Here is a 12,592-nt window from a genome sequence, read left to right as displayed (position 1 = left end):
AGGAAGATGACTCCTGATTATCTCTGATTATCCAAATAACCTAAAATGAGCCTCACTTTATATGGTCTCCTGTTGACTCCGAGGACATGTTGTGCACATGACATCATGGGTGAAAATCCAGCTCACAAATGTTCCATGACTCCCCCCACCCAACCAAACCATCTCCCATCCTGTTCACTATGTAATGTCGAAAGTGCAACACCAGGAAAAGTAAACTAAATTCATAGGCTTCCTGGGGGAAAATGTCCATATTTCCAAACAGAGGCTGATGTTTAGACATTCTTCTTTAGCATTTTCCTGATAACATGCTGAGTATCCTTCTCCTCTTGGTATTATTCTGGTAATTTTGAAATGCATACACCTGAGTCTGTTATTTCCTATTTAAACAAAAGTATCTTTAGTAGTTACCTTTACTAGGGAAGTTTGCAATATACAACTAATTTTATTGTGGTTAAAACAAAGAAGAAAACCATTCCCACTGTTGCTATACTTGCAATGAATCATCTATTTGGTGTTTGAATAAAAATAAACAAAATGTCTGCACTGAAGCACTCATGTTCACAGTTATTATACTATTATACACCACAGCTGCAATCCACTTTCCCGTTCTAAATATATGACGTTATTAGGTATGACAAGCATAATCAAGAATCAAGAAGGTTTTATTTTACTAATACATGACTGTGTGGTAATAATTTAGCTTTAAACCTCCTGTTTCCCTGCAGGCTAATCCAATAATGATTGATGCCAAGGAAGTGTCTGCTGCACACCGAGCGAGATACTTCTGGGGCAACCTGCCTGGCATGTCCAGACCTCTCTCAGCCATGGCCAACGACAGGCTGGACCTACAGGAGTGCCTAGAGCATGGGCGCACAGCCAAGGTACACTGTGTGTGTGTGTGTGTGTGTGTGTGTGTGTGTGTGTGTGTGTGTGTGTGTGTGTGTGTGTGTGTGTGTGTGTGTGTGTGTGAGTTGATGTCTAAAATGACACTAAAAGAAAATGTTGATCAGCTTAATACACTCAGCAGCACGTATTGTCTTGAGAATACAGTGAGCTAAATATTGAAAGATTTCATCATTTCAAATTTGTCTTGCTTCACAAATGTCACTGCAGCATCTCACGATGAACTGTTTGGACAATTCCACATTCATTCTCAGCAGTGAGAAAATGTACAGAGCAATATAAACCAGAAAATAGATAGCGTAAATAATAGTTTATCTGGGGCGTCAGCGACTCAGGAGGTAGAGTGGATGCTTGGGAATTGGAAGGTTCCCGGTTTGATTCCTGGCTCCCCTAGCTTTGTGTTGTTGAGCAAGATGCTAAACCCCTAACTGCTCCCATGAGCAGGCTGGTGTTGCATAGTGTCCTCCACCGTCTGTGTGAATGTGTGCATGATTGGGTGAATTCGTCACGCCATGGATATATAAATGCACCATTTACCATTTTGCCATTCAAGCACTGAGCAAAGAATGGGAGGTGCTGATTTAGTATTTGTGTGGGTGTGTGCCTCTCTGCTGGGCGTGTGTGTTCCAGTTTGAGAAGTTGCGTACGATAACAACGCGCTCTAACTCTGTGAAGCAGGGGAAAGACGAGCACTTCCCCGTCTACATGGACAACAAGGAGGACATCCTCTGGTGCACCGAGATGGAGAGGTACAGCTCTGTGTGTGTGTGTGTGTGTGTGTGTGTGCGTGTATGCGTGCGTGCGTGCGTGCATTAGGGCTGTCTCGATTACAAATTTATGTTGACGATTATTGTCACACAAATAATTGCGATTAACGATTGAATTGTGTTTTGGAACGTTACAATTTGTATTTCTGTTTGCCTTTTAGGCTTCGCAAATTGCACAGGGCAGACATGACAAATAACTTATATATAACGAAATCACTGACACATTTAATTATTCTTTTTTCTCTTTCCAAAAATAGGAAATAGTTGATCTACAAGCTTACAATACGTCTTTTTTTTTCTTGTGAAAATGTATGGATGATTTTACAAACATAATTGCGATATCTAAAATAATTGTGATTAGGCATTGTGACAGGCCTAGTGTGCGTGCGTGTGTGTGTGCGTGCGTGCGTGCGTGCGTGCGTGCGTGTATTTTTGTACACCTGGGGTGGTTGCAATTCAATTCCCGAAACATTCTATTCTGTATTCTGATCATCAGCCTCAGCGGTGAGTAGAGGCCAGCGTGTGACAGTCCTCCATGAGCTCTAACATAAACTGTCTCCGTGCCCCGGCATGTCCTTCTGTCCTCCAGGGTGTTCGGTTTCCCCGTCCACTACACTGACGTGTCCAACATGAGTCGTCTCGCCAGACAGCGGCTGCTGGGACGCTCCTGGAGTGTCCCCGTTATCCGGCATCTCTTTGCCCCACTCAAGGAGTACTTCGCCTGCAATGATTAGCCCAGCGGTTTGCGAGATTAGCTCTGGACACACACACGCACACGCGCGCGCGCACACACACACACACACACACACACACACACACACACACACACACACGTACATGCAGGGTTCAATTTGAAAAATAGGGATGCTCAAGAGGGAGAGCATTTGCTTGGGAATCGGAATCGGGTTCCCGGGTTCAATTCCTGGGTTCTTGCGCAAGACACCCAATCTGCTTCCAATGGGCAGGTTGGTGTGCATGGTTTCCCCCGTCGTCAGTGTGTGAATGGGTGAATGTAATGCACATTGGGGGCAGAGCGGCTGCTTGGGAATCAGAAGGTTTCCAGTTTGATACTCGGCTCCCCTTGGATTGGTGTTAAAGTGTCCTTGAGCAAGCCACTGAACCCCTGACTGCTCTGGATGAGCATGGTTGGTGCCTTGCATGGTTAATAGCATGGCTATTATTGCGTGAATGAGTGAATGTAATGGACATTGTCTGCCTCAGCTTAATGTACAGGCTTTAGGGGCTGCAGCCCTGGGCACCAAGCTCTGGGGGGCAACAAACACCTGGCCAAAAATGAACCAACACTGTATTGGACCTTGCGGTAAGCCCCACCCACTCGCGCACCTCCCCCGATACCGTTGCTATGCAGGACAAACATGTCCTACTATCTGCGATCCTCCACTGAGGACCGTGTTATGTCAGCGTTTTCCCAAAGAGGAATAGAAGTATTCATATCAACAACATCCATACTATAATAACGCCATGGTGAAACGTTGCTGCTGGGCGTCCTGCAACAGTGCTTCATAGGTACCCGGAACGTTTGGGGCATTCTGATTTGTATTTAATTCAGTCTGACCAGAAGCAGGGATAAAACATATATATCCCCACTGGTAATAAACATGACTCGAGGGGTGGGTATCAAAAGCAGAGACATGGTTCCCCTAGCCCATATCTCCCCCCACACAGCAAATTGAACCCTGCCTAGTACATGCATATGGACACAACCAACTTCATATACATACATGAAGTGAAATCTGCTAGATACACAGACAACTGACAACAATACATGAATACAAATTGATACACACCAAAAACTTGATAGTCATAGGATCGCATGCGTGCAGTGCCGTGCACATGTTCACACACAGACAATACAATACATAGTATGGACATTAAGATAGCAGTACATACTACATACATTACATACAGTACCCACTTGTGACCAACTAGGCGTACGTACATGCATATAGGCTGTACACAACATAACCAGGCTCACAACCCGTTTACAGAGGAGGTAACACACACACACGCACACACACACACACACATGCACACTTATACATACTGTACACAACATATTATGTACACTCACTTCTACCTTGTAAAGGACTGTATTCTCTCAAAGCCCACTGGCTGACCATGGTCCATGGTGCTAACCTGCTCTGTACCACAGCAGGGTATGTCTCCAAACACAACCAACACTCACTCTCTTCTTGCGTTGCAGGGGTTCCTAACTACAGACATTCTGTCCCCAAATGTTACGTCTGTTCCCCTGCCTTTACCGTGTCGTGGTTAACTGTAGTTGAAACTACGGGCCAAGTTTGCAAAGATGTCCTGAGTTTCTTTTCTTTCTCTCTTTTTTTTACTGTTTTCTTTTTTTTTATAAAACCAACAAATCTCTCCGATCCATAACACGTAGTCGGTATCCATAGTTAGTAATAGTGCTGCCAGTGTATTACAGTGCAATGATGATATCTCACACACACACGCACACGCGCACACACAAACACACACACACACACACACACACACACACACACACACACACACACACACACACACACACACACACACTTTACAGTAATGGGTGCTCTTGGAGACTGGGTGGCTTCAGTCACTCTAGTTTTGCATCCTCATTTGAACAGTACCAGATGCTTTCCAGCAGGGTGAGAAATTTCATCCAAACTACAGTATGGGTGGAAACTTTCTCTGCAAGCCTCTTTTGGCAGATAATCAACCATCGTTTTTCAGCCCTACTCTTTAATACGAGGGATGCAAAATGAAGCTGACATCCACTGAAAGCCATGGACAAATGCAACTCTATAGACACAGTGCTTGTTTTGTACTTCTCACCACTGCAGTAAATAGCCCTGTATGAATGATGGATACAATCCTTACATGGCCTTTTTATAGCCTGTACAGTTCTGACACTGATAGCCATGCAATGTTTCTACAGTAAGACCTGATAAAGCCTTACTGAACCACCATTTTATAGACGACACAGTCACATGGTGTGCACTGATTTGGATCGACATCTTCATTAATGATGGTGGAACATATGTTTCGACACAGGTTACCATATATGAAAATCTGTATTAAATAACCTAAGTTATAATTTTTTGACAAGATAGGACAGACAAATTCCTTTAAACACAGGCTGTGTAAAGGTTGGTCCCATAGCTAAATTATTCATACAAGTGTGTGTTCTGGTGTGGTCTCTCTGCTGTAACTATCATTTCATATTACATACAGTATGTATGTACACACCAGAGGCACTGTGCTTAACTCTGGATGTTATCCTCATCACACACAAGTCGAGTATTAATATCAACCATGTTACGTGATCTTGGCGTGATCTTGGGTTATGTAGGGCGCAGAACGTACCTGTAGCCTATATTGAGAATCAAGAGGGGTTTATTTGTAACAAATGCTAACTGCTCTAGAGGCTCAAAGATGGTCCATGATGAGGGTACCTTAATAACCTGCAGGGTCACCAGAATGTTAGAGCCCACAGTCTGGTTGACTCTAATATGCCTGGTTGAAATCGCAGCCACATGGCACCTCAGTGTAGAAGCAGAGAGCTTCTTTTATCTCTACATTTTTATCCCACGATTTTGTAACCCTTTTTTTTTTACCTGGTGCCAATAAATTGCCTAAGCTGTAATTCTGGGCGCTACTCTCCCTCTGCCAACTGAGCTCATGCTTCCTTCAATGCATGAGGAGTCAGCAGGCTGCTTCCTATCACCTGACAGGTGGTAGTTTCCCTGGTAGGATGTAGCGTGTGGAAGGAACACGTTATTCCAAACAGTTCCTTTCCCCTCCATCAGGCTGACCAGGGGAAGGCAGTATAGACCAGGATTACTGCATGTTTTTTGTGAGGGTACCTACCCTACGAACATGAAAATTCCCCACAGAAAGGCCCTTTCGCCAACCCCACATAGGGTATGGGCAGTACATATGATGCAGAGGAGAGAACACGCCACCAGCACCCACAGGGTCCCCGCTTCTTTTCCAAGATGGACAAAACTACATTATTATTGACACAGGGGAACTCTCAGTTACCCCTTTGTGAAGCCGACACCACTTTAAAAAATATTTCCACATGTTGGCATAAAATGCCCTGATGGAGAGTGCCCTTGAGTCCAAAAGAGTTTGGATTACCACCTGGTTGTGTTTAGGAGTGGATCCCATACCCATGCTGTAGGATTTCCGGGCTCGGATGCCTGATGCGAGAGTAGGTCTTTCCTTCTGGGCAGGTGCCATGGAACTCCGTCCAGAAGCCTGTGTATCCCTGGGAACCAGGGCCTCCCTGGCCAATTTGGGACAACCAATAGGAGGAGTCTGTGGTAGCCTTGCTGGATTCTGTGTAGCGCTGCCACTATCAGTGGAAAAAGTGGGAAGGCATAGAGGAGGCAATCTGGCCATGGGTGTGCCCTGCAATGCACGTTCCAAAAGACGACCCAATTGTCCCAATTGTCTCCATCTCAGAGAACCAAAGATGGCAGTGTGTTGAGGACCATCTTTGCTGTGCCATATTTACCATTTTCACCCCTCCTGAGGCAGGTTTCTGGTGGGTTTCTGGTTCCATGTGGTAATTGGGAACTCAGAATAAAGATTCAGCACACAAAACTAATATTAATTTCATTCTTTTTCCACTTGTTCGGTACATAGCCGTACCGAACTGAATGTCCTGTATCGAAACGGTGTGTACCCCTAGACCCCCCTAGACAACTAAGCTGTCTTCTTTCTGTGATTCAACCTGCATTCGCGCATTATCTGCCAAGAAAAGATATAAGGGACGTGATGTTGATATTAAATTCTCGACCTGTCCTGAATTTGACAGATACTGTAGCGTCCAGTCGACTCCAGACTTGAGCGCTGCCTCTGGTGGTCAGAAAGAATGAAATAGAACAGCTCTTCCACATTTCTCTGGTGCTTCTGGTCTTCAAACGGCCACCGTAAAGAGGACTCCACATCTTCTGACTTATCTCTGTTACACACAACCAGCTAAACACACACACACAGACATACAGTAATCACTAGTGTAAACCAGCAGGTTCACAGCTTTCCACCACATATACAACTGATGTTCAAGTGTTTTTTACACTCTTTTACAGTACTTTTACACATGTATCAGAACACACCAATGAATCCCTCCCATCCATAATATAGTCTGTATCCGTAGATAAAGACTGAATTGTTTCCACCCAGTTCTAGTACCTACGTTGAAGTCACCAGACGTATCAGTAGATGGAGATATCCGATTGTATGGCTACGCAGGACTGGTTAGGAAGTGATGGGAGTTCAGTCAGTACCACTTTCCTCAATATTCTTTACAGTCATGGCTGCTCTTGGAGACAGTGTCTCTTTGGTGGATTCAGTCACTCTAGTTTTGCATCCCCAATTGAACAGTCCCATCTGCTTTCCAGCAGGGTGAGAAATTTCATCCAAACTATGAATGGAACCGTGGAAACTTTGTCTGCCAACCACATTTGGCAGATAATCAGACGTAGTTTTTCTGTCCTACACTTATATTCGAGGGATGCAAAAGGAAGATGTGACATCCACTGAAAGGACAAAATAGAGCTCTATAGACACAGCGCTGGTTTTGTACTTCTCACCAGTCACCACTGCAGTAAATAGCCCTGTATGAATGATGGATACAATCCTTACATGGCCTTTTTATAGCCTGTACAGCTCTGACACTGATAGCCATGCAATGTTTCTACAGTAAGACCTGATAAAACCTTACTGAACCACCATTTTATAGATGACACGTGCATGTGCTGTGCACTGATTTGGCACAAGATTTATAAAAGACTGAATAAAGAACACATGCTTTTATACAGACCCCGCCAAAGTCCCCAAACCCATCATTTACAGTATATAGTTTGGCACAGGTTATACAGTCTGAAAGTCTGTATAAAATAACCTTGATATAATAGAAGACACAGGACAAATTCCTCTTAAAACAGGCTGTGTATCGTTGATCCCGTGATAGACTATAATTCATACAGGGGTGTCTTCTGATGTGGTCTCTATGTTGATTTCATGTTTTGAGAGAAAACGGCTTTTCCACATTTCTCTGGTGCTGCTGGTGTTCAAATGGCCACCTTAATCCAAGAGGATACCTCCACATCTTTGGACTGATCTCAGATAACACAAATACCAGCTAATGCGAGTGTGTGCGCGTGCACACACATACACACACACACACACACACACACAGAGACACACACACAGACACACACACACACGCACGCACACACACACACACACACACACACGTTCACACACAGTATCAGTAATCCAGCAGAGGTTCACAGCTTTCCACCACGTTTACTCTCTGTACAAAACCGACGTTCAGGTGCTTTTTAAACTCAACTCTTTTCTACAGTACTGGCAAGTATATACGTGACGTGTATCCGAAAAACACATGGTGAACGCAACAAAACAACATGGTGCCGTCTTTTCTACTATCTTCCGGATAGAAACCGCTTTGCCTCCCCAGATCCACATAATAAACACAACATGCACTCGTTTTATTTTCCTTCTCAGTTAGGCTTCCTTCCCACGGTGCCACTGGGTGTGACATCATCACCCTGAACCGTTTGGTGCTCCCTCCAAAATGCCCCCATCCCACCCAGGTGCTGCATGTCAGTCAGTCAGTCAGTCAGTCAGTGTACTCTCGGATTCCATGTTAGATTAGGGAATAATAGTAATATTAATAATAATAATGGTAATAATAATTCCAATAATAATCTGTTATTGTGTGTGTGTGTACTGTTCCAGGTTGGTGCTCAGTTCAGTTCAGCCTCAGCCTAGAGAGGCGAGAGAGATGGAGGCTAGAGAAAGCATATTGTACAGTTAGCATAGTGACTTGTTCTATTGTACCTGCCAGAGGAGATTGTAGGACCGATAAAGCTATAAGGCACATTCTAAAAAGAGATGAGTTGAACGGAGCTGGCTGCATCATTGACGAGCATAACATAATTAAATGTGTTATTTAAAAACAACTTTCACATTCTGGTTGTTGTTTTTGTTTTGTTTACACATTCCAATATGTGTGTGCAAAGACAACCCAGTCAGTATAGGCTATAGGCTATTTCAACACATCTGCTTTTAGAGACAGTCAGAGGACAAGGTGATGGTGGTTCTGTTCGCCTATCGACAGCTTTTAGGCTGCCAATAGAGTGTTGCGCTGTTTAATCACTGCGCAGACACACACGCACACACACACACACTCTCACACACACACACACACACACACACACACACACACACACACACACACACACACACACACACAGTTATTCAGAATATTACAGTATACATGCACAACACTGCATAGCAGTGGTTCTCAGTGTGGGTTCTGGGTACCACCAGGGGTCCTTGAGGTGGTAGGGGTTCCCCAGCTGAATTCTTGATAGTTAGGAGCCAAATGGATTCTTACAGGCCTGTACGTGACCCTTACGGGTCCATTTGGTTACATTTGTACACATTCAGAGTTATGGGGGGGTCCTTTAAATGAAAAGGCTTGAGAACCACTGATGTATACTGTTCAGAACAATTAACATGTACACAAATACAATGCTGTGGCGCATGCAGACGCTCATCTCATAGACTACATGAAAGATGAGCTCTTAGGAATGGAGGAACTGGTGGTGTTTCAAAAAGGTGCTAAAATTTTATCTGAAAAATATGAAAAATATATTGTTAGGAGTATAAATCAAGTTTGTCTTTACAATGACTGTATTTAAGTTTGTCGTAGTAATGAAAAAAGGCACTATTATTATTTTACTCTTGTATGAATATGAACTAATTAAAAAAGGCATTTTAACTTTGTACTTGAACCAATGTAAGAAATGAACCGTGAATTAAAAAAGGACTGTTTCATGTGTTTTAGCTTAGAGCCTTTGTGTTGTCTGCTTATTGAGAAACAAGTGCCTTGAACCTGACCAACCTTGTGAAGCAATGGATATTCTGTAGACAAGCTTGACTTTAGTAACAATTGCATATGGGATCAAATCAGTATTGTGTACTGTATGCATTATCATTAACCACTTAAATCCCATATCTCTGGTGTCGGGAAGAAACCACCTAACTCCAACATTTTCATTTTTCAGGAAATTAAAAATATACATTTTTCAGGAAATTAAAAATATACATTTTTCAGGAAATTAAAAATATACATTTTTCAGGAAATTAAGAAAAGCATATATTTTTTTAAAACAAACCAATAGGCCTACTGCCTCATCAAAGTTGGTATTGTGAATTACTTGCATGAGAGGGAGAGAGGTGGTAGAGTTATCAGTTAGACAGTTTGGGGGTCCAATGGAGTTAAGAGGTTTTGTCCCAAGCCATTTTTACTACTTTCCATTGGTTCAATATTTGTTTTAACAACACACAGACGTAAAGGGTGTTCAATAGCACTTGCAAAAAACCTCAAAAATTGACTTAGGTGGTTTCCTGCCAACAGCAACGACTTCATTGACCGGAGTTACCCAGGGGTCTATACTTGGTCGCTATTATGACATGCCCAGAATGGGGACGTTAGGGTTCATGCGGTTAAATACCTCATCTACGGTCTACCTACCTAGTCGGAAACCTCTCTCTCTCCCTTATGCAGATTGTGAACAAATTCATTGTACTTTTGCTAGTTAAGCACTTAAAGTTAAAACCATATAAACTTAGATCCCTCATGGCTCTATTATACAGCTAGTTCTGCTATTATTTCCCTGTACGTCAAATATCTTTGCCGAAAATGACTATGCCATATGCAAGTGGTTAAGAATTAATAAATTAAATAGATAAACGGATACATTTTATCTGGCTTTCTTGAAAGGCTTTTCGCCAGGACACAGTCAAAGAAGAAAGAATGATGAGGGGAATCTGTCATAGCTTTCCTGCTACTGTACATTGATGTAGTATATTTTATATGAGGAAGTACTGTATCCATTTAGGACACATAATGTCTTTTGTGTGCACAATTTTCCTACTGTCACTCACTTTCACATTAGTTATCCACATATTCAACGATGATGGCCCATCCTGCACCTCTTCTCTGTCTCCGGAGACAAGACTCAACCCTGTGGACCAAAAAGGAGGTGCTCTGGTTCCAGATTCCTGTCTCCCATTGGATGGTGCCTCAGTCTGACTGGTACTCTCTGGTTGTGGCATGGTAAATCCCATAGCCCACAGGGCTGTAGTAATTGGGTAGGTGGTTGTCACCTCTGGTTTAGTTATATCTGCAAGTTTTGATCAACTAGTACTATATAATACCTTGAATATTTGCTAAACTAGTGTTAATGACTTGAGTTCATTATAATTTCAATAGTTACACAATGACTAGGCATACAGTGTTGTAGAGCATGTCAGTGAATCATACACATGATATCTACACAGATGTAGACGATGCAGTGAGAATGTGGAGAATGAGGGTGAAGGTTCTTCCCCATGCTACATGCTCTTGGTCTTGGCTCATCATAGAGGTGAGAGATGGTCTTGATTTTGAGTGCTGGCTACCACAGACTATAGTTGCTGTCCGGAAGAAATAACTGGATTTTTTATGTTTTGGATTTTTTTTGGCATGAATTAATGCTATTGAACACCCTTTACGTCTGTGTGTTGGTTAAAAAAATATTGAATCAATGGAAAGTACTAAAACGTTCTTCGATGAAAACCTCCTAAATCCATTGGATCCTCAAAATATCCGCCAAACCAGCTAACTCCAACGGTCTAGCCATCACGTCTGTGTGTTGGTTAAAAATATATTGAACCAATGAAAAGTATTAAAAAGCGCTTTGACAAAAACCTCTTTAATAGCTCCACTTGAGCTATACTGGATGTTTTTTCATTTTCTGAAAAATGAAAATTTTGGAGTTAGGTGGTTTCTTCCAGACAGCAGAGACATCTTTATATAGTCCATGTTGCACTCATTGAAGGACCTGAGCCTCCTCAGAAGAACATAAGAACTAAAAGAGTTTGCATATATTCTTTTGCTTAATTAGCACATGCTCCATTTTGAGTGTGGATACGCATGTCTCTCCTCCCTTTATATTGATCCTCAGGAAGAATAGCCTGCTCTGGTGGGTTTGTTGTGCACTTGTGTCAATGCCAAGATCCGGACAATTGTATTTTTCTTAGCAACTTAAATGATTTTATTTCCTGTAACTTAAGATTTCGAATTCTAAATTTAAAGGGGAGGTGGAACAATGTCACCTGTTCACCTATCACCTGTCCTGTTCACCTGTCCATGGTCCTTTTTTCCCCTTTTTTTTAACAACATATACTTTAACTTGCCAAACAATCTTTAACAATCACTATCGCTCCTTCCTGCCCCTGGACGGTAATAGGGTTTGCATGCTCTGTAGTCCATCACCTGCTCTTTGATCTTTCTCTTGAGATGGTCCTGGAACTGACATGGACCCAGAAGATGATGGCATCTGATGCATGGAGGAGACTCAGGAGAGATACCATTGCTCCTAAAAAGCGTTTAAGTTAGAAGTAGCCTACACAGTGTTTAAGTGTGTTCAGTCATGAATGAAAATATTGCTTATTGGTTGTGTGACCCAAAAATACATTGTTGTGCCATTGAAATCATTTTAAAGCATTGACATTGACACAAAACTGACATTGTTTGGATGCCTCAATAGCCTACTTTAAGGACCTGGACCTAGAAGTGTGAGTGAGTGGAGATACAGCACAGTGAGCGCGTGTGCATATAGGTACACACTACAAAGGCAAGCACAATATAGGGTACTTTTACTGTACGTATTTTTTTTTCCAATACACTATTGAGAAGACATGTTTCCCTGCCAACCATCTGCCCAATCACAGCACAGCCTCCCTCCGGGATATGGGATGTATGATGATTAGAAGCATCTGCGCTCCCACTGTGCCAGCTGTCCTCTCTGCCCGCC

The 12,592-nt window shown here is 42.7% G+C and overlaps 1 protein-coding gene and 1 long non-coding RNA gene across 5 annotated transcripts in view; both read left to right on the top strand.

Annotated features, from left to right (window-relative positions):
• Positions 1–2,968, top strand: part of dnmt3aa (DNA (cytosine-5-)-methyltransferase 3 alpha a) — a 54,512-nt gene extending 51,544 nt beyond the window's left edge. For 3 of the 4 annotated variants that reach the window (XM_079525540.1, XM_079525537.1, XM_079525538.1), the window contains 3 exons: positions 726–881; positions 1,534–1,652; positions 2,260–2,968. In XM_079525540.1, coding sequence (XP_079381666.1) covers positions 726–881; positions 1,534–1,652; positions 2,260–2,404 — 420 coding nt within the window. In that variant the 3' untranslated portion in view covers positions 2,405–2,968. The remainder of the gene's footprint in view (positions 1–725; positions 882–1,533; positions 1,653–2,259) is intronic. The other variant, XM_079525539.1, reaches the window with a different exon arrangement.
• A 257-nt stretch (positions 2,969–3,225) lies between these two features.
• LOC306940462 lies at positions 3,226–9,580 on the top strand. The gene is made up of 2 exons (XR_013792021.1): positions 3,226–7,861; positions 7,902–9,580. It is a non-coding gene; the product is annotated as an uncharacterized lncRNA (long non-coding RNA).
• The last annotated feature ends 3,012 nt before the right edge of the window (positions 9,581–12,592 follow it).

The sequence above is a fragment of the Electrona antarctica genome (genome assembly GCF_951216825.1).
Source record: "Electrona antarctica genome assembly, chromosome: 17".
NCBI classification, from domain to species: Eukaryota; Metazoa; Chordata; class Actinopteri; order Myctophiformes; family Myctophidae; genus Electrona; species Electrona antarctica.
The sequence above is the reverse complement of the archived record's forward strand: the minus strand, read 5'-3'. Positions and strand labels throughout refer to the sequence as shown.